The 26,488-nt window shown below is 47.5% G+C and overlaps 1 protein-coding gene across 1 annotated transcript in view; it reads right to left on the bottom strand.

The window, feature by feature from the left end:
- The window catches only part of cdh2 (cadherin 2, type 1, N-cadherin (neuronal)), a 174,154-nt gene that overhangs the window by 39,079 nt on the left and 108,587 nt on the right, over nt 1–26,488 (bottom strand). The window contains exon 4 of the mRNA XM_069922573.1: nt 9,114–9,284. Coding sequence (XP_069778674.1) covers nt 9,114–9,284 — 171 coding nt within the window. The remainder of the gene's footprint in view (nt 1–9,113; nt 9,285–26,488) is intronic.

The raw sequence follows: 26,488 nt of genomic DNA, 5'->3' as shown, positions 1-26,488 counted from the left end.
CACATGGATGGTGCTTGACATGGCTTTATGCCTAAATTTGCAGATGATTCCGAAATAGGTGGTAGGGGAGGTGGTGTTGAGGATACCGAAAGGCTGCAGGGAGACTTGGATAGATTAGGAGAACAGGCAAAGGTGGCAGATGAAATACAAAGTTGGAAAGTGTACGATCATGCACTTTGGTCGAAGAAATAGACGGGCAAACTATTATTTAGATGGGGAGAAAATTGAAAATGCAAAGGGACTTGGAGTCCTTGTTTGGATGCCCTAAAGGTTGACCTCCAGGTTGAGTCGGTGGTGAAAAAGGTGAATGCAATTTGGCATTTAATTCCAGAAGAATAGCACGTATGTAATGTTGAGAGGGGAGAAGGCCGGGGAGTGGAGCTGAGTGGGGGATGCATCAGCTCATGATTAGAATGGTGGAGCGGACTCGATGGGCTGATGGGCCTACCTCTGCTCCTATATCTCGTAATCTACCCAAACCAGTGATAGAACTTCCCTTTTGTTTTGGTGGGAACGACTTTTGAAAAGTATAATTTCTTTTCACAACCCAGTTTTGCATTCATTACACCAGTTACAGTCTTGGCTGTGTGGCCGCTTGTAACGAGTCTACAGGCACAAAGGAGGTCCACAGACGATCGGTTGAGAGGGATAAGGGCCAGATGCGGGCAAATTGGACCAACTCAATCAGCAAGAGCATGGACAAGTTGGGCTGAAGGGCCATACTCTATGACTAATATAATGTGAAAAGACAATGGCCAACTAATTTGGTCCAATCTTTGACTCCTTTATTCTCTCTCTTCTTCCAAACTCACCCTCAGAGGTCTTGAAGTTGTAGCTTCCCACATACAGAAATAGGCCCACTGGCCCAGCATGTCCATACCCCTCCAATCCACGTCCTTATCATTTGACCCCCAGAGGAGCAGACATAGGCTACTTAGCCCTTCAAATCTGCCCCACCATTCCATCATGAGCTGATCAATTCTCCCACTCAGCTCCACTGCCTGGCCTTCTCCCTATAACCTTTGATGCCCTGGCTATCAAGAACCTATCAATCTCTCCCTTAAATACACCCATTGACCTGGCCTCCACCCGGGCAACAAATTCCAGTTTCACTATCTTCTGGCTGAAGAAGTTCCTCCACATCTCTGTTCTAAGTGGACGCCCTTCAATCCTGAAGTTGTGCCCTCTTGTTCCAGATTCTCCCACTGTGGGAAACAACCTTTTCACATCTACTCTGCCTACACCATTCAAGATTTGAAATGAGATCCCTTCATGTTCCTAAATTCCAACCAGGAGGGGCCACGAGTTGCCAAATGCTCCTCACAAGAAAACCCTTTTATTCCAGGAATCCACCTTGCGAATCCCTCCGAACCCTATCCTCCACCACCTTCTCAGCAAAGACCATCTCTCCCACCCCTTCTTAACTCCTCTCCTCATTCCCTCTAGTCTCAGGTTCTCCTGAGAATTCCATTAATCAACCACGGTTGACCCAAAAGACGGTGCAGCACTCCACCAATCCCACCCACACTGGAGCACGAGGCCAGGCTTGAATGAGTGGAGCTCAAAGTCTGCACCTGCCAGGTCAGAGGAAAGGCAGCTGCCACCTCTGGAACCCTCAACTCAAATGTAATCCTTCGGCAAGCAACGAGCTGCTGGAGGGATTCTGAGGGTCAGGCAACATCCATGGTATATATGGTCAGTCAACGTTTTGGGGCAGGTCCCTTTATTGGGGCTAATATATTCCGCATATGAAAGGGGGGGGGGGAAAGAAGCTGGGGAGGGAGGAAGGTAATGGTGGGATTTCAGATTTATTGTCAGAGTACACACAGGACATCACATAAAACCCTGAGATTCCTTCTATTTCCTGTGAGCGAGGCAGAATTACCACTTCTTGGTAGTACAAAAAAAATCTGTACACAACATACACATCTAAACAAATAAAGAAATGTAAACAAACTGACACTGCAATGAAGAGAGAATTAAAAAAAAAATCAATAGTCTTAAATGAACCCCTGATTGAGTTTGTCGTTGAGCAGTCTGATGGTGGAGGGGGAGCAGCTGGTCCTGACCCTTCTGGTGCGAGTCTTGTGGCCCCGACACCTCTTTCCTGATGGCAGCAGCGAGAACAGAGCATGTGCTGGGTGGTGGGGGTCCTTGATGATCGCTGCTGCTCTCCCTGTTAGATGTTTTTGATGATGGGGTTTTGCCCTCGATGTCCGAGGCTCTGTCCACTACACTAAATATTGGTTTTCCCTTCCTGAAGCCAACAACAGCTCCTTGGAGAGGCAAGAAGAGTGAGAGACCATTGGGGGTGCAGGGGCCCAAGGGGTGTGTAGTTAAAGAGACGAGGAGTAGGTAAAGAGATGAGAAAGTCTCATTTTCATTTGCAGGGTGAGGACAAATGTGAACATGAGAAACAACACATCATATTCCCCCTGGTCAGCCTCGATGGTGTGAACGCTGATTTTGCTGAGTTTATATACTGCGCTGGGTGGGTCACGTCTCCAGAATGGAGGACCATCGCCTTCCCAAGATCGTGTTCTATGGCGAGCTCTCCACTGGCCACCGAGACAGAGGTGCACCAAAGAAGAGGTACAAGGTCTGCCTAAAGAAATCTCTTGGTGCCTGCCACATTGACCACCGCCAGTGGGCTGATATCGCCTCAAACCGTGCATCTTGGCGCCTCACAGTTCGGTGGGCAGCAACCTCCTTTGAAGAAGACCGCAGAGCCCACCTCACTGATAAAAGACAAAGGAGGAAAAACCCAACACCCAACCCCAACCAACCAATTTTCCCTTGCATCCGCTGCAACCGTGTCTGCCTGTCCCGCATCGGACTTGTCAGCCACAAACGAGCCTGCAGCTGACGTGGACTTTACCCCTCCATAAATCTTCGTCCGCGAAGCCAAGCCAAAGAAGAAGAAAGAAGATTATAACCCCTGTTTGGCCTCACTGTTTCCCTCTCCTCTCAACCCGCTCTTACTTTTCTTTCCATCTCCCCCGCTCTCTCTGGTCTCTCCCGCCTTCATCTCTCAGTTCCTCCCTTGCTTCTTTTTCCCCTTTATGTGTAACATCGGCCCCCTTTACTCCACCTCACCTAAGGGTCCTCAACTGATAATTTCACTCCATGGACACTCCCTGACCCACTGAGTTTCTCAGCAGCTTAGTTTGTTTGAGATTTCCACACATGCAGGTTTTACGTCTCCCTTTTGCCCTTCAGACGCACCAGGGACACAACTGAGCTGCTTTATAACCAACCGCATAACCATTTCACCATAGCAACAGGCCAACTTGGCCCTTCTAGTCCATGTTGAACACATTTTCCCACCTAACCCCACTGATCTACACTCAATCTGCAACCCCTCCAATCCTTTCCCGTCCGTATACATATCCATCTTCTCATTAAACGCTAATATCGAGCCTGCCTCCACCACTTTGTCTGGAAGTTCGTTCCACACACCCACCACTCTCTGAGTAAAGAAGTCCCCCCTCATGTTTCCTCTAAACTTTTGCCCCCTAACTCTCAGCTCAGGCCCACTTGTTTGTATCTCCCCTTTCTTAAAGGATAAAGCCTCTCCACGTCCACTCTATTTACACCCCTGATCACTTTAGCTACAACAAATTCCCTCTTAACCTTCTCCAAAGAATAAAGGCCTAACTTATTTAACCTTTCCCTATAACTTAGACCCTGTAACCCTGGAAACGTTCGAATAAATCTTCTCTGTTGATATCTTTCCTATACTTTTTGTGTGGCCGCAGAGGCTGCGGGAGCGCCAGAGCCAAATCCACGGACAATCGGTGCCTCTGAAGGAACTCCTCTCCGCTTCTCTTTCTCTCCAACTGTCAGAAATGCCACAGCGATTCGCGCAATGCCATTACAACACCAATGACCTGGGTTTGAATCCTGCGCTGTCTGTAAGGAGTTTGTACGTCCTCCCCGTGTCTGCGTGGGTTTCCTCCGGGGGCTCCAGTTTCCTCCCATCTTTCAAAACGTGTGGGGGTGGGGGGGTCGTCTAGCTTAATAGGCAGCATGAGCTTGTGGCCAGAAAAGCCTGTTATTGTGTTGTACATTTGTCTAAATTTAAGATCAATACCAATAGCGACTCTTTTCCTTAAGGCAGGTAAAAAAGTATATCATGTATGTAATATTTTTAAAGTATTATTATGTGACATTAGAATAAGTGTTGAGGCCTTGAGTGTATAGGGGCCAGAGGTAATGTGCAGCTCTATAAAACTAGTTAGACCACAATGCAAGGTTTTAATTTAATGGAGTCTTAAAGGCGTTCCAGAATTTTTATGGAAACAGCAGTTTTGCCTCTCCGTAAAAATAGCTTCTAAATTTTGCAACCCAGTTATCAAGAGTCAAGCCACAAAGTCCACAAGTAGCATTCCTCTTTTGTGATATAGAATAGGGAGACCATTTGGTCCACTGCACTCCTGCTAGCTCTTTGTTCAACTGTCCACAGCCTCTCGCTCTACGAGAGTACAGCAGGCCGCAAGTCCACATCAGCTGAAACACGAGCAGGCCTTGCTCTCCTTAGTTAACGAGGGATGTTTTTGCACAGGAGGAGTTCAGACAAGGTTCACCTTTTGGACATGGGCCCTTCATCAGGATCCAGGCCTGAAAAGTTTGTTACCCTTCACTTCCCGTGGATGCTGCATGATCTGCTGAGTTTCTCCAGCAGGTTTGTGAATTGCACAGGTTCAATACTCAGACTGTATGCTTATTCCACGTTTCAAGATTCTTTTATTGACAAGTAATAGAACAGAACATGGTTACCTTCCACCTGCCATAAGGCAAATAAAGAGTCACCATTAGCGTTGTCCGATGCCCCAAACGAGAGAAGCAGAAGCAGAATGAGTCCCTTCAGAGTCACTGAGGGTCCGAGGCTTCGCCTCCAGGGCTCCTGCAGCCTCTGCAGCCACACATTCATCCGATTCATCGACAACACAAGCTCCAGATCCAAACCTCCGACGCGATCATGAAGCCTCCAGCCTTCGGGAGCCCTTCTTGTCCTCAGCACCCTCTCAAATCCCAGGTCCCAATACTTGGTTCTCTTGAGCCAGTCTCCAGCAGCCCTCAGTACATGTGGGTCCCCTGAGTCCATTGGGGATATTTAAGAGGTAGATAAGTTCTGGGTTAGGGAGGGAATCAAAGGTTATGGGGAGAAGGAAGGAGAATGGGGTTGAAAAGGATAGTAAATCAGCCACAGTGAAATGGCAGGGCAGACTCGATGGGCTGAATGGCCTACTTCTGCTCCTGAGTCTCACGGAACTCAGCAGGTTGGGCACTTTCCATGGAATGCAATAAACAGTTTTGGACTGCAAACCCTTCCCCAGTTCAGACAGGGTTATGGATTTCTGAGCTGATTTTAAATCAGGACTTATTTCTTTAAAGCTTGTCTTGTAAGATGGGTTTTGGGGAGTGGTTTCCCAGATCTCCAACAAAGACTGTACTACTACAATAAATTACAACGTCGAACCGCACATCATAACAATTTTAGAATGGCTCTACCTCCCATTCAATTAACCAGCCACATCCGCGGCCTACCAAACGGAATCATCATCTAGAAGCTCAAACTTAAAGCCCATTCAAAGATTACCTCTTCAACCTACTGGCGAAGGTTCTTTGGTGCCCCTGAGTGGGGGGGGGGGGGGGGCTTCCACGATTCAGAACCAGCAATAATGAAGGAGCAGAGAGAGTATCCAAATCAGGATAGAGTTCAAAGTGAGAGGGGAATCCACAAAATGGCGTTCCCACACGCCTATTGCCCTTGGTGACCGGGATTGCCTTGCACAGAGAGAAGCAGGAGACTCAGCAGGTCCCGTGGAGAGAAATGGTCAGTCGCCGCCTCGGGTTGAGACAATCTATTGAGACTAAAGCGCAATGGGAAGGAAGCAAGCAGAAGGGTGGGGGTGGGGGTTAGGTTTGGGGTGGGGGGGAGCATGGGCAAGAGGTTAAGAAGTGAAGATGGGATAGATAGGGAGGAGACTGGGGATGATAGAGAAGCACTGATGGAGCTGGTATGTAGGGACAGGCAAAAGACTCAGACTGGCACATGGTTGTAAGAGAAATAAGGGGTTACATGTGCAGGTTACCAAAGATTTAGGTGGTTGTGGATTAAGTTTACAGCATGGGCCGAAGGGCAAATATTGTGCTATAATGTACAAAAAACAGTAGATATTCCTCAACTGATATCTGTGTTCCGTCTGACCGACTGGTCAGAAATGGATGTACATCGAAACATACTGTATCCATGTTATCATTTGTCAAATACAAAATGGCGGCCACCCCGCCAGCCCCTCGTGAGAGGCAGTTTTTTCCATAGAAAGGCCACTACTTTCACTGTAAGAGGACAATTTTTATATTTTTTTAAAAAATGCGAAAGGTCGCATAGGTGGCAAGTCCTGTAAATGCTGAAGGAACTCAGCTGGTCTCGCAGCATCCATAAGAGGTAAAGATATATTACTGACATTTTGGGCCTGAGCCGTTCAAGGTTCAACAAGTCCAGACCTGCTTAATCTTTTCCCTGTAACTTGGTTCCCGAAGTCCGGGCAACATCCTAGTAAATCTTCTCTGCACTTTTTTTTAAATCTTATTGATACCTTTTCTGTAGTTAGGGGACCAGAACTGTACACAATCCCCCAAATTTGGCCTCACCAATGTCTTATACAGCCATGATAGTATTGAATGGTGATGTATGCTCAAAGGGCTGACTGGCCTTCTCCTGTTTTCCCACGATGCAATGACCTTGACCAGTTTACTCTGCGGGACCGTCTCTTGTGGTGTGTGCGGTCCATCTCACCTGCTCCAACCGAGTTTCTGGTTGGTGGGGACTTCCAGAGATGATGATGAGAAGTGAAACAAGAAGTTTGCAGATGCCGGTGAATGAGGACAACACACAATAAAGTGCTGGAAGAACTCAGCAGGTCAGGCACTTCCATGGAAATCAATAGGACCATTGACGTTTCAGGCCTTCATCAGAGATACCAAAGATCAGGACAACGGAAATAGGAGAAGTCATCGCTGATAACCTTATATCCCATCTCAGCACTTGCCAACCAGACTGTATTAATATCAACGTCTCCAATTTCCATTAACCCTTTCCCCCAGTCTCTCTCTTCCCATACTCCCTTCCTCAGCTTCCCAGCCCCTTCCCTTCTCTTACCCTTGACCCTCTTCCCCCTTCACTTCTCAGCTTCTTTCTTTTCAACCGTACCACCTGCATCCATAAGATTCAGGAGTAGAAATAGGCTATTCAGCCCATCGAGTCTGCCCTGCCATTCAATCCACCAACTACTTCTGAAGTGTTAGCTCACCCCATTCTGGCGTCTACCTGTTTTTGCATATTCCCGACGAAGGGAAACATCAAGTGCCTTTTACTTCCTATGGATGTTGTGTGACCTGCGGAGTTTCTCACTCACAAGACCTGGCAGCAAAAGCTTGACCTTGCTGCTTGATCTGGTGCTGTTCGACCCATTGCGAACACGGGGTCTGGGCACCTGTGTTCATCAGTGGTCTCAAAGGGTTGCAGGCTCTGGGGTGGGGGGGGGGGAACAGAGAACATCCACTGGGCACCAGAGGCAGGGTGAACACCGCCCTTACCCCACCCTCGAGAAGGAGAAGTCGACCTCAAGGACGGTGACCACAGTGGCAGACCAACAAGGGGCTCTCCAGCTGAAGGGCGCATACAGCAGGTTGGGGGCGAGGAACTCAACGCGGGCTGCAGGCTCCTGGAGACTAGCTCATGAGAACCCGGCATAGGAGCAGTGATTTGAGAAGGTGCTGAGGGCGCCCTCGTCAGAGGTTTGGATCTGGAGCTCTGGTTGTCGATAGATCTGTTACAGGTTATATTATATATTATTTATAAATATGTTTTTAAAAGAGATAGATTGTGGGGGGTTTAGTGTGTAGGTCACACAAACAGATTAACACTTCACAAAAGTCATCTCATTTAAAATGCAAGAGCTTTGATGAAAGTGAGACATTAGGGTATCGGTGGCTTTACAAGAGAAAATGGAACTGCTTTGGAAGGAATTTCAAAAGCTGGTGCAAATAAACAGTCTAGGCTCAAAGTGCTGATAAGATCTTTCAAGGATTGGATTTGGAGCCTTGGGGAGGTGTTCTGGTTTTTACAAGCAGAGGAAAAACAAACAGATGATTTCTCTTTTGGAGAGAATGAGAGGGGGTGGGAGAGGGAGGGTCAGATCTACAGTAGCAATTGAGGCTGCAACACGGTGAGCTGGAAGCTTGTTCAAAAACCCCATTTTGAAGATAGGTTGTGAGTTCAGCCTGTTCAAAACCCTTGTGGTCCTTACAAGAGGAAATAGCTGGCTAGAGTGTTTCCCCTGAAATAAGGGAAGAGGAATTCTGTGGTGACCTAAAAGAAGTTATCATTTAGAAAACCCATGATGGGGAAAGTTTCTTCGGCAAGACACTGAAGTGACTGATTGGAGATCAAATCTCTCTCTGAACCTTCCTGAGCAGTCGGTAACCATTTAACTTTAAGCACCAGAGCCTGGTGAAAATTCATAAATGTTAAATTACGTGCACAGTATAAGAATTGCCTGATAGAAGTGAACTTGGAGAACTGGACTATTTATAGTAAAGAACTTTCCTGAACATATACACATTACATACATGCATGCTTAGAATTAGAAGGGGGTTAAGTTAATAGTAATAAGTTAAAGTTTGATCCTGCTTTTATGTTTAAAGAAAATTAAAAGTAACTTTTGTTGAAGTAACCATTTGTCTTGGTGAATATCTATTGCTGCTGGGTTTTGGGGTCCTCTGGACTCGTAACAAATCAAACAGGCATCTGTGCACCTGCAGAGGCTGCAGGCGTGCTGGAGGTGACTGCATGGTCACTCAGTGACTCTTTCTTTTGTTCATCTTTCCCTGACTGTAAGGGAGATACTAATGGTGAATCTTTGTCTGCCTTATTGAACACTAAAGGTGATTTTGTGTAATATTACTTTTGTTTTATTACTTGACAATAAAGCTCCTCCAGCAGATTGTTTGCTGGCGCAGACTCCAGCACCGACAGTCAGTTTCTGGCTGCACATTTGCCCCCACTACCAACCTGCCAGCATCCCCCCCATGTCTACACCTACCTTGACCAATTCTTGCGGGAAGTTGCCGCGGGCGTTTTCGGGAACACTGATGGGTGGAATCACCCAATCTCTCTTGTGACGTCTCAGCTGTCCGTTGCTTTCCGGCTGGAAGCCTGGGAACACGATGTCCGGAACATTCCGGGAAAGGGCAACGCTACTCGATTTCAAGCTCTGTGAATGCACATTGATAAGCAAGTTTTAATTGGACTAAATAACCAGCCTTGTGGAACACACAACAGTTCAGGAACAGACCCTAACTGAAAAGTGCTCAAATGTCCCACATCCTTCACGTTCATGTGTCGATTTGATATCACTGCTATCCATGGCAGCCTGTTCCAGGCCCCCATCATCTGTGTGTAAAAAAACTTGCACACCCCTCTTAAGACTCTCACTCCTTCTCCCGATACATGCGTCTTTCTTGTCTGCCGGTGGCATGGGTAAATGGGATTGATGGGTTGGTGAGATACAAACCAGGGGACATGGGTTAAGGGTGAAAGGGGAAATGTTTAGGGGAACATGAGGGGGAACTTCTTCACATAGAGAGTGATGGATTGTGGAAAAAGGTGCCAGCTGAAGAGGGGAGTGTGGGCTCAATTTTAAAATTTAACAATAATTTGGACAGGTACATGGATGGGAGAGGTATGGAGGGCAATGGACTGGGTGGAGGTCAATGGGACAAGAAAAAAAGGATTAGATCAATATAACTTTTTACCCCAGTTATATCTTGCACCACAGAAGTTGAACACATTGAAAACAGATTTATCGGATCAATGATTTAGGTATGGTGAAGGTGTAGGATCTTTTTTTGTGTTCAACTTCGTCTTGTCCTAATGGAAGATCATTTTGGGCAGATCTACAAAAGTTTTTGGAACAAGTTACAGTGTTTCTGCAAACTCCGGATCTATTTTTATTTGGGAATATTGAAGGAACAAGATCTAAATTAAAATTATTAATATACCAAATTGGAATTTGTTAAGTTAGCGTTAGCGAGGAAATATATTGCAATCACTTGGAAATCTGATATACCTTGAGGTATGCCAAGATGGCACGTAGAAATTCAAAGTTGAATACCTTTGCAAAAAATCATATATAGCTTGAGGAATATGTTATGTTTGTAGTGGCCTGCGCCTCGGGCTGATACAGGAAATGGCCGTCGAACACGGCGACCGGCAAAGCATCGTGCGGGCTGAAACACCTGTTTCCACAGGCTGCCGGCAGAGCGGTGAAACTGGCCAATCACTGTCGGTGGATCGCAGGGGGTCCCAATTGGGGCCAGGGCATCCGAGGTAACCAATCGGCAGCCGGACCGCTCAATCCACGCCCCGGCTGCCACTGAATAAACCCAGTGTCGAATACACTCTCCTGCCGCATGTGTCTTTCTCCTCCAGCAGATTCGAACTACAGCCTTAGGGCTATAACTGAGAGCAATAGTCCAGCTGTAGTCATAGCAACCTCACTACACGTTGTTTCAAATTTGGTGCCCGTACACCCAAATATTAGGACCTAATTTGTAATAAGGTCCTCTCTACATCTCTAGACCTGTGATATTCTCCTCTGAACTGCAAGGAAAAACTTTTATATATTTGTGTTAGACAGCATCTCTCTGTGTAATCCTACAACTTCCTATTTTCTTCTTTTTCTATATTTGTATAGTTACATTGAGGATCAGAAAGAAAAGTTCTAGTAGAAATTTTTTTAAAGACTGGAGAGAACTCTGCAATGGAGTTCACAGTTGTTAGTGTTTAGACTATTGGTTTTTGAGGTGTGTATTAAAATCTGAAATACACTAAATAGTTCTCATTGACCGCTCCTGGCCTGGGGCTCGGTTGCCAACAGTCGGGCTGTGTGGGCTGCCGGGGTTTGCCTGGCGACGGCAGCCTGTGTTCGGTGCTCGGGCAGCAGTGTGGGCAGGCCCGGTCTCGGCTGGCTATCTCTCCCCGTGATGCGACCGTTACCTCAGGCGGACTCAGGCAGGACCTCGGGCCCCCCCCGGGCGGCAGCGGGTCCTCGGGCCTCAAAGAATGTGATACTCCATCCGTCCACGTGTAAAACCCGTTCCGTTCTTTCTGATTCTCAACCAATGCTGCATCCACTTTACTCGGCCGCGGCAGGAGTAAACGCACGCAGGCCGATTCCAGGGCGCACCACTCCATAACTGGGGACAGCGGTTGTAGATCTCCAGAAATGGTTCAACCTAAAAGGGGAGGCAGGCCTCTTCAGCCCAGTTAAGCAACCTGCATAGGAGAAGGTCACTCCGATATAAAACCTACGACCCAAGGACCTCGCTGCCACGTCCCAGCTTGCTTGGCCACGGCACACGAACCATGGGTGTAAAGGGTGGGGCCAGTACTGCGCACACTGCACTCCACCTAAAAGCTCCTTTGCGCAGGCCCGAGGATAGGTCCACGTCCTCCCCCTCAAAAGATGCACACAAACTCAAGCAAGCATGTTGGAACATCAGAACCATGCTAGACAAGGCTGACAGCCACCGACCTGAACGTCGGTCTGCCCGCATCGCACATGAACTCCTTAGACTCGACATCGACGTAGCCGCTCTCAGCGAAGTCCACCTTGCAGTTGTAGGCAGCCTCCAAGAACACGGCGACTTCAGGGGTTTCTACGAGGCTCTAAAGGCTGTGTACAGCCCCTCACCCCAAGCCCAAAGCCCTCTGCGCAGCTCAGACAGCGGTCCTCCTCAGCGACAAGATCTCCTTCCTCAATCGATGGTCAGAACACTTCCAATCCCTTTTCAGTGCCAACCGCTCAGTCCAAGAAACTGCCCTGCTCCAGCTCCCTCAACAACCCCTGAGTCTAGAGCTGGATGAGGTCCATACCCGGGAAGAGATATATAAAGCAATTGAGCAACTGAAAAGTGGCAAAGCAGCAGGTATGGATGGAATCTCCCCAGAGGTCTGGAAGGCTGGTTGCAAAGCTCTCCATGCCAAACTGCATGAGTTTTTCATGCTCTGCTGGGACCAAGGAAAGCTGCCTCAGGACCTTCGTGATGCCATCATCATCACCCTGTACAAAAACAAAGGCGAGAAATCAGACTGCTCAAACTACAGGGGAATCACGTTGCTCTCCATTTTAGGCAAAATCTTCGCTAGGATTCTCCTTTATAGACTAATACCTAGTGTCGCCGAAAATGTCCTCCCAGAATCACAGTGTGGTTTTCGCGCAAACAGAGGAACTACTGACATGGTCTTTGCCCTCAGACAGCTCCAAGAAAAGTGCAGAGAACTAAACAAAGGACTCTACATCACCTTTGTTGACCTCACCAAAGCCTTAGACACCGTGAGCAGGAAAGGGCTTTGGCAAATACTAGAGCGCCTCAGATGCCCCCCCAAGTTCCTCAACATGGTTATCCAACTGCACGTAAACCAACAAAGTCGGGTCAGATACAGCAATGAGCTCTCTGAATCCTTCTCCATTAACAATGGCGTGAAGCAAGGCTGTGTTCTCGCACCAACCCTCTTTTCAACCTTCTTCAGCATGATGCTGAACCAAGCCATGAAAGACCTCAACAATGAAGACGCTGTTTACATCTGGTACCGCACGGATGGCAGTCTCTTCAATCTGAGGCGCCTGCAAGCTCACAAGACACAAGAGCAACTTGTCCGTGAACTACTCTTTGCAGACGATGCCGCTTTAGTTGCCCATTCAGAGCCAGCTCTCCAGCGCATGACGTCCTGTTTTGCGGAAACTGCCAAAATGTTTGGCCTGGAAGTCAGCCTGAAGAAAACGGAGGTCCTCCATCAGCCAGCTCCCCACCATGACTACCAGCCCCCCCCACATCTCCATCGGACACACAGAACACAAAACGGTCAACCAGTTTACCTATCTTGGCTGCACCATTTCATCAGATGCAAGGATCGACAAAGAGATAGACAACAGACTCGCCAAGGCAAATAGCGCCTTTGGAAGACTACACAAAAGAGTCTGGAAAAATAACCACCTGAAGAAACACACAAAGATCAGCGTGTACAGAGCCATTGTCATACTCACACTCCTGTTTGGCTCCGATTCATGGGTCCTCTACCGGCATCACCTACGGCTCCTAGAACGCTTCCATCAGCGCTGTCTCCGCTCCATCCTCAACATTCATTGGAATGACTTCATCACCAACATCGAAGTACTCAAGCTGGCAGAGTCCGCAAGCATCGAATCCATGCTGCTGAAGACCCAACTGCGCTGGGTGGGTCACGTCTCCAGAATGGAGGACCATCGCCTTCCCAAGATCGTGTTCTATGGTGAGCTCTCCACTGGCCACCGAGACAGAGGTGGACCAAAGAAGAGGTACAAGGACTGCTTAAAGAAATCTCTTGGTACCTGCCACAGTGACCAACGCCAGTGGGCTGTTATCGCCTCCAACCTTGCATCTTGGCGCCTCACAGTTCGGCGGGCAGCAACCTCCTTTGAAGAAGACCGCAGAGCCCACCTCACTGACAAAAGACAAAGGAGGAAAAACCCAACACCCAACCCCAACCCACCAATTTCCCCCTGCAACCGTGTCTGCCTGTCCCGCATCGGACTTGTCAGCCACCAACGAGCCTGCAGCAGACGTGGACATTTACCCCTCCATAAATCTTCGTCCACGAAGCCAAGCCAAAGAAAGAAAAATAGTTACATTAGAGTATCTTTATATTAATTGTTTTGAGGGAGGGGGGGTTCTGGGGTAGGGGTGAGTAGCATCATGTGTGCAACTTTGTTATATTTGGAATGCATATTTTATTAATTTTGATTACTGCATGTATGGAAAATATTTTAATAAAATATCCCAAAAAACCTTGGTCCAGACTAGAAGGGCCGAAGGGGCCTGTTTCTGTGTCATGATGTTCAATTGAATTGTCTTTGAAGCAGGCTTGATGAAAGAATGGAAAAGCACGAAGAATTACCAAAAATAAATCTGCAGACTCTGGGGTTGAGTGCAGTACACGAAAGCGTTAGAGACACTCAAGCAAGTTGCGCAGTGTCCATAGGAAGCAAAAGGCAGTCGGCATTCTGGTCAGGTGGGCACCTGAATAGAAAAAGTGGGTGGGAGGTGGGGGGAGAAGCACAGGTAAGAGATAGTAGTGCCTACAGGTGGGAGGGTAGAGGAGAAAGAAGGTGAGAAGTGATCAGGGGAGAGGGAAGTGGGCTAAGGGTAGCTCCCTTAATCAGTGGTTTTCAAACTGCCCCCTAAACTCACGACCCACTTTAAGTGATCCCTCTGCCGTCAGGTCTCTGTGATTAGTAAGGGGTTGCTTAAGGTGGGATGTGAGTGGAAAGAAAAAGTTTGAAAAGCACTGTTTTAATCGTCCCTCATTGACTCGTTATGTGCACAGTTTCATAGCTCCAGAGGAAATGGGCCAATGACCATTTTGCTCAAGCAAAATATTTCAGTAATAATTGGGTCTAGAGCAGTGATCCTCAACCTTCTCTTCCCACCCACATCCCACTTTAAGCAATCCCTTACTAATCACAGAGCACTGATAGCAGAAGGATTACTTAAGGTGATATGGAATTTAATGTAGAGAAGTGTGAGGTGCTTCATTTCGGTAAAAATAATCGAAACGGGACATATGTAGTAAAGGGGAGGACATTGGGGAATGGACAAGAACAAAAAGATCTTGGAGTTATGGTGCAGGGTTCCTTGAAGGTGGATTCTCATGTTGACAGAGTGGTTAAGAAGGCATTTGGTACGCTGGCCTTCATAAATCAATAACATAAGAGTATAGGAGCTGGGAAGTGATGCTGAGCCTGTTTAAGGCATTGGTGAGGCCAGGTTTGGAGTATTGTGTTCAGTTTTGGTCTCCAAATTATAGGAAGGATATAGATATGGAGAGGGTGCAGAGCAAGTTTACAAGGTTGTTGCCTGGCTTAAAATACCTGGAGTACAGAGAAAGATTGAAGAGGTTAGGACTTTATTCATTGGAGGGCAGATGGTTGAAAGGGGATTTGATAGAGGTATTTAAAATTATGAAGGGAATAGACTAGATGCAAGTCGACTCTTCCCCCTGAGAGCAGGGGAGGTTGAAACAGGAGGACACAAGTTGAGGGTAAGGGGGCAAAATTTTCGGAGAAACATTAGAGGATGTTTCTTCACTCAGAGAGTGGTGGCTGAATGGAATAATCATCCAGAGGAAATAGTTGAGGCAGAGTCAATTCTTTCATTTAAGAGGAGACTGGATATATACATGGATAAGAGGGGGTCAGCCCCTAAGGCTAGAGCTGGATGAGGTCCTCACCCAGGATGAGACATATAAGGCAACTGAACAACTGAAAAGTGGCAAAGCAGCAGGTATGGATGGAATCCCCCCAGAGGTCTGGAAGGCTGGCGGCAAAACTCTGCATGTCAAACTGCATGAGTTTTTCAAGATTTGTTGGGACCAAGGAAAACTGCCTCAGGTCCTTCGTGACGCCATCATCATCACCCTGTACAAAAACAAAGGCGAGAAATCAGACTGCTCAAACTACAGGGGAATCACGCTGCTCTCCATTGCAGGCAAAATCTTCGCTAGGATTCTCCTAAATAGAATAATACCTAGTGTCGCCAAGAATATTCTCCCAGAATCACAGTGCGGCTTTCACGCAAACAGAGAACTACTGACATGGTCTTTGCCCTCAGACAGCTCCAAGAAAAGTACAGAGAACAAAACAAAGGACTCTACATCACTTTTGTTGACCTCACCAAAGCCTTCGACACCGTGAGCAGGAAAGGGCTTTGGCAAATATTAGAGCGCATCGGATGCCCCCCAAAGTTCCTCAACATGGTTATCCAACTGCACGAAAACCAACAAGGTTGGGTCAGATACAGCAATGAGCTCTCTGAACCCTTCTCCATTAACAATGGCGTGAAGCAAGGCTGTGTTCTCGCACCAACCCACTTTTCAATCTTCTTCAGCATGATGCTGAACCAAGCCATGAACGACCTTCCACCAGCGTTGTCTCCGCTCCATCCTCAACATTCATTGGAGCGCTTTCATCCCTAACGTTGAAGTACTCGAGATGGCAGAGGTCGACAGCATCGAGTCCACGCTGCTGAAGATCCAGAATGGAGGACCATCGCCTTCCCAAGATCGTGTTATATGGTGAGCTCTCCACTGGCCACCGTGACAGAGGTGCACCAAAGAAAAGGTACAAGGACTGCCTAAAGAAATCTCTTGGTGCCTGCCACATTGACCACCGCCAGTGGGCTGATATCGCCTCAAACTGTGCATCTTGGCGCCTCACAGTTTGGCGGGCAGCAACCTCCTTTGAAGAAGACCGCAGAGCCCACCTCACTGACAAAAGACAAAGGAGGAAAAACCCAACACCATCCCCAACCAACCAATTTTCCCTTGCAACCGCTGCAACCGTGTCTGCCTGTCCCGCATCGGACTTGTCAGCCACAAACGAGCCTGCAGCTGACGTGGACATTTACCCCCTCCATAAATCTTCGTCCGCGAAGCCAAGCCAAAGAAAGAAAGAAGAAAGAGGGTTATGGGCAGAGAATAGGTGGGGGTGATCTAGTGGAGTTGTTTGAGTAAACTGGGGTAGACTTGTAGGGCCGAGATGGCTTGTTTCCAATCCATTAACTGTTATATGGTTATATGGAGTGGAAAGAAAAAGGTTGAAAACCACTGATTTACTGGCTAGCACACTAAACACAACTTCACTGCATCTCAATACATAGGACAATGAACAATACTGGATAGAACAGGCCATTCAGCCTGCTGTATCCCTGCTGACCAAGTGCCATTGAATCTCAGGGGTCAGTTTGAAAACCACAGCTCTAAATGAAGAGGGAAGGGAAGGGGGTGGGGAGCTGGAGGAAGGGAGATAGAGGAATAAGGAAGAGAGAGAGACTGGGGAGAGGGATAACAGAAATTGCAGGTTAACTTTAAAGCCATTAAATTAATGAAAATTTTTTACATTTTTTTTTAGACAGACAGCACGGTAAAGAGGCCCTTTCAGCTCATGAGCGCGTACCACCAAATTACTCCTAATTGCCCTCACTGTTTTGAAGGGTGGGAGGAAACCAGAGCACCTGGAGAAAACCCACATAGACACGGGGAGAACTTACAAACTCCATACAGACAGCGCCAGATTAGAATCCCAGTCACTGTAACAGCGTTGCGCTAACCGCTACGCTGACCATCTGGTTGGAGACTGCAGAAACATCCCAACAAGGTGCTGTTCCTCCAATTCGCAGATATCTTTGGTTTTGCAGTACCCAAGATCATGGACAGACATGTCAACGAGGCACGGCTAACACACATTTTCCACATTCCTGACAAAAGGCTCAGGCCTGAAAAATGGCTACCCTCTACATCCTATGGATGGTGCTAGACCTCCTGATTTAAAAAAATAATTTAGACATACAGCATCATTTTGGCCCATGAATCCAGGACACCCAATTTACACCCCATTAACCTACACCCCTGGTACATTTTGAATGGGGTGGGGCAGGATGGGCGGAACGAAACCGGAGCCCCCAGGGAAAATCCAGCCATGGGGAGCATGAACAAACTCCTTCCAGCCAGTGTGGGATTCGAAACCTGGTCTCATTCGTTGGCCCTGTAAAGGCGTTGCGCTCACCATTACGCCATCATTTTTGTGTGTTGCAAAAGAAAGTGCAGCTAGTTGCCATCTTAAGTATTGCATTTTGCCGGGAAGTTTAAAGAGCATGGATGATTCATTAGATTCATCCTGATTTCCAGCATAGGTGGGTGGCACGGTTGGCATAGCGGTTAACAGTGTCAGCGCTCAGGACTGGGGTCCGAACCGTGGCTCTTCCTTGAGTGTTCCAGTTTCCTCCCACCATTCGAAAGGTATGGGGGGGTTGATGGTTGAGTGGGTGGTACGGGTTCGTGGGCCGGAAGGGCCTGTTACCGTGCTGGATGTCTAACTTTGAAAAATGGTAAATTTATTAAAAATGTAAATCTTGTCGGGCTGCTGCATGCATTCTTCTGTCAGCCATTGTGCCTTCGTGACCCCTCTTCCAGCAACACCTCCATTTTAAGCCTCTTTAATCCTCCCCCGACTACAGAGCGTTCTTCTGCACCCCCGTAGCTGCACGGCCTCCTGTCCGGTCCAGCAGTGACCCCAAGCTCCAGCTGACCAACCCCCCCCATAGTCCGCCAGAGCGCGAAGGTCCTTGGGAACCCTGTTCACCTCGGCACTCTCGAGTTTGGAGTTGAGAGTGGATGAAGGGTTCCGGCCCGAAACATCGAGCATTCTTTTTCTCCCACAGATGATGCTGGACCTTCTCGAGTCCCTCCACCGGATTGCTGGGTGCTCCAGATGCCGGCATCCTGAATGCCCACTCGCCTACATTTGCATTCCATGTAATAAAAGGCCAGCATCCTATCATCCATCATCCTTCCTTATTACTTGCTGTAACTGGATGCTAACATACTGTGGGCAGCAGTGAGGGCGTGGCGGTTAACCACGCCGTTACAGAGCCAGTGATCGGGACCGGGATTCGAACCCCGCGCTTTCTGTAAAGAGTTTGTACGTTCTCCCCGTGACTTCGTGGATTTTTCCCGGGGGGGGAGGGGTGTTTCCAGTTGCCTCCCACTGTTTGAAACGTACAGTGTATGTCAATTTGGGCCAGTGGGCTGAAAGGGCCTGTACCTATTCTGTAACCTGGATGTATGTATGCTCCGGGGAGATGCCTTGTATTAAAACATGTTTCAGTGTCTCTCCTTCGAAGCAACACTGCTTTATTCTTCCTTCCAACAGGATCACCATTCTCTGTTAACTGCCAATACACACTTCGTCCAGATTCCTCTGTGGGCCCACGTGCCCTCTCCATAACTCATCTACCTTTGTGTCAGCCACAAATCTGGCTGCAGTGCCTTCGCCCAAATCAAGATTCTTGACTCCTTTATTGTCAGGTAAATAAAAGAGATGGGATATTGCATGAAATTGCCTTTAGTCTGTCGTAAGGCAGGCAAAGATTCGACATCAGCAGAAATTGCCTGGTTCTCCTTAAAGTACAAGAGAAGCCAAAGCGAGTCCCTTCAGAGACGCTGAGTGCCCGTGGATTCACCTCCAGTGGCCCCACAGTCTCCACAGCCACACAGACTCCTGCACTATCCAAACCTCCGACGTGATCTAGAAGCCTTCAGCGCCCTCTTGCACCTGGTTCCGGGTCCTGGTACCCCTTCTGCCAGCCTCGAGCCAGTCTCCTCCATAGGTCCACAGCCTGCAGGGGGTTCCTCACCTCGAGTGGCCAGCAGGACCTCTGCCTGAATCTCAGATTCCCTCGCTGGCTTGCTGCCGGGCAAGAGGGTCGCCGCCTCCTCTTTTCAAACAGGGAGGGGGTGGGGGTTGTTTTCCCTGTTTTTTGGTGCCCTGCACCATTCCTCTGCCTCCCCGGTGTCTGTAACCTCTCGAAGCTACTGCAGAACACAGGCGTCGCCATCTTGGGCAGACCCCTCAGTTGCAGGATTTTAAAATAAAGCACCACCGGCTCCTTTAACAGGCCATTTAAAGCCTGTACGGAGCCATTGGCAGTCAAAGTGGGCAGTAGAACCCTGCGGAGCACAGCTGTATTTCTCCTTCCTGTTCTCCCTGGGTCTACATCAGTGGCTGCACTGCCATAGCAACAGATCTGGCAGAACCGGCATTTACTTTAAATGTCTTTAACGTAGATTATAAATTCTGTAGCTCAGAAAATTTCTGCACCTGTCATACAGCATTGATAAAGGCTCTTCAGCCTAACTTTTCTCAGCTTACCAAAATTTTAAATTTAATTTTTAAAAAGAATTTGGACATGTAGAACAGTAACAAGCCATTTTGGCCCATGAGTCCGTGCCGCCCAATTTACACCCAATTAACCTACACCCCCCGGTATGTTTGGAGCCCCCAGGGAAAACCCACGCAGACATGCAGAGAACATACAAACTCCTTATAGACAGCACGGGATTCGAACCCCAGTCCCCATTCCTGGCGACGTAAAGGCATTGCACTAACCGTTAGGGCAACCTTGCAGTCCGGATTCATCCTACCCACGCTATGCCTGCATTTGGCCCTCTAACTACAGCTTTTAAATTCTCTACTGAGCCTGGTCTGAACAGCATCATGTGGGGCAGCGTGTCCTTGATTTACACAATGCTTTCAGAAAGCTGAATGACAAAAAAGCCACGGTCCAATTTAACAGTTTTACAATGACCATCTACTGAGGATGTCAAGAGAAATGAGGCAGAAGAGGGAGGATTCTCAACTGAGTGTCAAAAGTATTGGTGATGTGGAACATTGAGGTTGTGTTTTGATGTTTGGGATGAAATAACCGAGAGGTCCAATCACATCATCTACCGCACCACTTGAATACCAAAAAGAGCAAATAAACTTGTAAGAAGAGTAAAACGCCAAAGTCGGCAGACTCCGTGGTTGAAGTAAAAACACAACGCTGGAGAAACTCAGCAGGTCAAACAGTGAACTTTATAGAGCAAACGTAAAGATTCATAACCGACGTTTCGGGCTTAAACCCTTCTTCAAGGTAAAGATTCATAACTGACGTTTCAGGCTTGAGCCCTTCATCAGAGTGAATAAATTTGTAATTCTGTCACTCCACAACGGAAACCAGAAACATACCACGCCATCCTCACAGTTTGTGTACTAGTCACCACATTACAGAAAGGATGTGGAGGCTTTGGAAGAGATTGAAGAGAATTAAACAATATAAACTATGAGGAGATGTTAGATAAACCTGGCTTCTTTTCACTGCAGGTTGAAGGTAGATCTCATAAAAGTTCAAAAAATTATGAGGGGTGTTAATATGGGAAACAGAATCTATAAATGTCTTATGCTCCAGGGCATGTACTCAAGTTGGGACAGGAGGTAAATTTGAAAGAGATATATGGGCCGGCACAATATCAAGGGCTGAAGGGCCTGTACTGTGGTGTAGTGTTCTATGTTGTATCGATATACAGGGTGGCAATTTATTTTAAAGACAGTATGGTGGATGGCAAGAGTAGTGGTGGAAGCAGATACTACAGTAGAGCATAAGAGGTTTCTAGATAGACATGAGAATGCAGAGATACGTATCATGTGCAAGCATCAGCTTTCCATCAACTGGGACATCATGTTAGATGTCCATTTGGCCCACACAGCAGACACTGCGGGCCAAAGGGCCCGTTGCGGTTCTCCACAGTTTTGCGTCCCAATTGGAGTTGTGCTACCTCAATCATAATTGCTGGTTTAGCAGCTAAATATAGGACACTGCAGGTGAAGGACATTGTAAATGAATGGACCTAGCAAAGCCATTAAAACAAGGTTTTAAACCACTGGTTCTCAACCTTTCTCTTCCCACTCACATCCCACTTTAAGTAATCCCTATGCCATCGGTGCTCTGTGATTAGTCAGGGCCATTCAAATATTCCAATTTTAACAACCTTTTGAAGTGTGGGAAGAACCCAGAGCACCGAGAAGGAACGCAGACAGACATGGGGAGACGATAAAATCTCCTTACTGCAACTGAATAAGTAAACAAAACATATGCTTAAAAAAGGGGAATAGATTAGGTAGTTTAGGTCACTTTTCACGAGCAAACATCACATTACAGGGACAGAAACAGGAATATAAATTGAAACTAAAAGAGAGAGCGAGAGCTGCTGCAGTCAGTGAAAGGCTGCAAGGTGGAAAGCCCGCTGAAGACCCCATTTCAAGATTCGAGTTCCGAGTTCAGCCTATTCGAACTCTCTGTCGTAGCGGGTTGTTGCATTTCTCCTGAAATAGGGGGAAAGAAGAAATCTTTTGAGGTAACCTGGCATGTTTCTTCGGAAAGACACTTCGGCTGCTAATTGAAGGAAATCAGTTTCATGTCCAACAAGCAATGGACCCCTTTCTCTGCACCCACCAAAGACCTTCCTGATTGGCAACAACTGAAGTTGAGGCATCAGAGCCTGTTGAATGTAATGACTGTTTCATTCTGTGCACGGGGCTGAAAACTCCCTGATACCAAGGAACTTGGAGAAGTGGACAGTGAAAAGAAACCATCTTGGACAATACATACATATACACTTATAAGAACTTAACAATGATGTTAAATATTGATCTTATTATTCTGTGTTAAGAAAATAACACCAATTTTGTTTAAAGTAGCCATTGTCTTGGTGAATTTCTGTTACTGGTAGTTTTTTGTCCTGGGGGGGGGGGCTTTGTAACACTTATAAACAGTGCCGGATTTGAACTTGGGTTGCTGCCGCTCTCAGTTGGGAATTTTAAGTCACTTTTCTCCAAGTCTAAGGAGTAGCCATGGGTACCTGCTTGGGCCCAACTTTACCTGCTTATTTTGTTCTTTATGTGGAGCAATCCATGCTGCTTACATGCCTACAGAGGCAAGGCTCCTCAATCCTTCCTCCACTACGTCGTCAACTGTATCCACTGTGCTGCCAACTTTCACCCCGACCTCAAATTAACCTGGTCAATCTCTGGCCACGCTTTCCACTTTCTCGATCTCTCGGTCTCCATTTCACATGAATCTCGACTCCATCTCTTCATACCCTGCCCCCCTTTCTCTCAATTCCTCCATCTCCTTCGCACCTGCTCCCAGGGTGAGGTCTTCCATTCCAGAACATCTGAGATGTCCACCCTCTTCAATAAATGGGCGCCTTACCTGCATCTCCTCTGTATAAACCCAGGCCTTACCTGCATCTCCTCTGTATAAACCCAGGCCTTACCTGCATCTCCTCTGTATAAACCCAGGCCTTACCTGCATCTCCTCTGTATAAACCCAGGCCTTACCTGCATCTCCTCTGTATAAACCCAGGCCTTACCTGCACCTCCTCTGTATAAACCCAGGCCTTACCTGCATCTCCTCTGTATAAACCCAGGCCTTACCTGCATCTCCTCTGTATAAACCCAGGCCTTACCGGCATCTCCTCTGTATAAACCCAGGCCTTACCTGCATCTCCTCTGTATAAACCCAGGCCTTACCTGCATCTCCTCTGTATAAACCCAGGCCTTACCTGCATCTCCTCTGTATAAACCCAGGCCTTACCTGCATCTCCTCTGTATAAACCCAGGCCTTACCTGCATCTCCTCTGTATAAACCCAGGCCTTACCTGCATCTCCTCTGTATAAACCCAGGCCTTACCTGCATCTCCTCTGTATAAACCCAGGCCTTACCTGCATCTCCTCTGTATAAACCCAGGCCTTACCTGCATCTCCTCTGTATAAACCCAGGTCTTACCTGCATCTCCTCTGCCCCAACACCAGTGGTTCTCGACCTTTCCTTTCCACTCACATCCCACTTTAAATATTCCCTCTGCCATCGGTGCTCTGTGATTAGTAAGGGATTGCTTACGGTGGGATGTGGGTGGAAAGAAAAAGGTTGAAAACCACTGTTTTAATCGTCCCTCATTGACTCGTTATGTGCAGGGTTTCAGCGCTCCAATGGAAATGGGCCAGTGACAATTTTTCTCCAGCAAAATATTTCATTAACAATAGCAGTGATTCTCAACCTTCCCTTCCCACCCACATCCCACCTTAAGCAACCCCTTACTGATCACAGAGCACCGATGGCATAGGGATTACTTAAACAGGAATGTGAGTGGGAAGAAAAAGGTTGAAAACCAATGCTCTAACCGGACAGCATTAACACCAAATTCTCCAGTTTCCGTGAACCCCCTCGTCCAAGTGTCTTTCTTTCTCTACTCCACTGTCTCTTTTCCTTCAGCTCGCCACCCCCTTCCCTCTCCATTCAGAGAGCTATCCCCTCCACCTCTCAAGTTTTGTCTCTTCTACCCTCCCACCCATGTTCAGCTATGACCTACAGCCAGTAATCCTCCTCCCACCCCCATCATTTTATTCAAGCAGCCGCTTGTCGTTAGCTCATACTTTGACGCAGGGTAACGTTGGTTACTCTTTACTTCCAGCAGATGCTGGCACGACCTGCTGAGTTTCTCCAGCACTTTGGTGTACTGCATTGCCCACTGTTGGCCGCAGTGTTCTGAGACCTCCCCAAAAGTGCAGTAGAAATGTAGGTGTTTAATTCTCCTTGTTAGGAAAGCGGAGAAGTGCATGCAGCAGATGGGGCCATACACCACTCCACCTCTCTCTGCCAACTAAACACAATGTAGAGCTTTCAGAACAAGCTGTCGGTCATAACCACAAACTATCTAGATGCCAGAAAGCCCCTGGATATAAATTGATTGTGGGAGCTGTACTGTACTTATTTGATTGCAAACTAGATTTTCAAATTAAATGATCTCTATTAATCAATGCAAGCTCTGTTCTACGAAGGTGGATCGATCAGGGCTTTCAAAAGGAAAACGGATACAAACTTGATGGGAAAACAATCCCGAGGGAGCTGGTTGGAAGTTGATGGCCCGAATGGCCTTCGTCTGCAGCAGTAAGCATGGTTAGTGCAACTCTTAAGCCCCTTTTATATTGCAACACCTGGACACCTGGGTGCGATCACCTTTCAAACCGCAGGGGGATCCCGCCCCTGCATTGACGCGTCACGCACTCAGCGGAAGAACTGCTGGATCTTTGGGTACTGGCTGCCTGGTGACGTCACTGGAATAAGCGGGTCGGCTATTTTCATTTTCAAGTCAGCCGTGGACAAGACCTTAGGTAAGTTTAACTGGCTATGTTTGAGGTAGGTTAAGGACCCCGTTGAGTTCCGACGGGGTTGGCCCCATTGGACTCTTTCAGACAGCCGTGGAACTGGGGCACTAACCGTGCAAATTGCCTGGTTAACCCCATTTCACATGGCACTTTGAAAGGGCCTACTGGTACAGCAGCAGGGGCCAGAGTTCAAATCTGGTGCTGTCTGTAAAGAGTTTGTATGTTCTCCCCTATGCGTATGTAGGGGAATGCTCCGGTTTCCTCCTACCCTTCAAAAGGTACATGGGTTGTAGGTTAATTGGGTGTAATTGGGTGGCCTGGGTTCATGGGCCTGTTAACGTACTGTATGTCTAAACTTAAGAAAGTAATAAACACATAGAAAGAAATAAATAATGCTAGAAAGTGCTCCAAAGCATTGGCAAGGATAATTTTGGATTTTTGACCATTGGCTTTTCTCCCATGAAAAACTAGAGGGTATAGATTTATGGTGAAAGATTTAATCAAGGCATGAGAGGCCCACAGTGGGTGGTCGGTATATGGAACCAGATGCCAGAGGAAGTGGGAGAAAAATCGCAATTCTCGTATGACACAAGACTTTCTGGAACTTGGGAGGGGGTTCATTACAAGGAGAGACTGGATAGGCTGGGTCCTTTCTCCCTGAACCCTGACCTTTATAGTGGTTTATAAAATCATGAGGGCATAGATAAGGGACATGGGGTTGAAGAACTTAAGAAAGGGGAGGCCATTTGGCCCATCGAGCTGCTCCATTCAATGTGATCATGGATGATCTGATGATGCAGTTTTTGTCCGTTATCCGAAAGGAGAACCTTGCGTCAGCCAAAATGATGTAAAGTGAAAAAGCAATTCCCATTAATTTATATGGGAAAATTTTTTTGAGCACTCCCAGATCCAAAAAGTAACATTAAATCAAACTGGATTCATCTAACGCAGTTGTTCCCAAACTTTTTCGGGCTTCTGCACCATTGGCTTCCAGGCCACATCCCTTGTACACCCCTCCCCTCACACTTACAACGAACAATATACACCTTTCTTCTCTCTTGCCCACTCACCGCCTCTCACCTGCAGCCTCTCATTCCTCTCTCCCAGTGATGACTCCTTTTGCCCCAAGCCTTTCCTTCCCGAATCCCCCCACTGTGGTCGGTACCTCCCTCGCCCCGTTCATTCTCATCTTATTAAAAGGCTAAAGCCAAATACAACATACCCACCCCCCCGAGGCTAGCTCTTGTGAGATCCCCTTGTCGCCGTTTAGTTTGCTCAATACCTTTCAGAGTTCTTTTCCCCAGGAGGTGTATGGACCGGGCTGCACGAGGAGGTTGGTTGAGGTAGGCGCTATTGCAACTTTTAAGAATAAAAAATTAGATGGAAACATGGACAGGATGGGTTTAGAGGAATATGGATCACGTGGAATATACCACACTGTCTGTAAGGAGTCTGTATGTTCTCCTCGTATCTGCGTGGGTTTTCCCGGCTCCTCTGGTTTCCTTCCACCCTATAAATGATACCGGGGATTGCAGATCAATTGGGTGGCATGGGCTCGTGGACTGGAAGGGCCAGTTACTGTTACTGTGCTGTACGTCTAAATGTAAAATCTAAATGCAGACAGTTATAGGAGAGTGTGGGTGGAACGTTGGCTGGTCTGGCCAAGATGGGCTGAAGGGCCTGCTTCCCGGCTGCATGTATAAAAGCCATTTAGAGGGGTACAGGAATAGGAAAGGCTGAGGGATGGAGAAGCAGTGAGGCTAGGGTCTGACTGCATGTGGTAGAGCTCTGTGGATAGGTAAGGCAACTCGGAAGTACCCGGTGGGAGAGAGGTC

This window comes from Narcine bancroftii, chromosome 2 (genome assembly GCF_036971445.1).
Source record: "Narcine bancroftii isolate sNarBan1 chromosome 2, sNarBan1.hap1, whole genome shotgun sequence".
In the NCBI taxonomy this organism is placed as follows: domain Eukaryota; kingdom Metazoa; phylum Chordata; class Chondrichthyes; order Torpediniformes; family Narcinidae; genus Narcine; species Narcine bancroftii.
The sequence above is the reverse complement of the archived record's forward strand: the minus strand, read 5'-3'. Positions and strand labels throughout refer to the sequence as shown.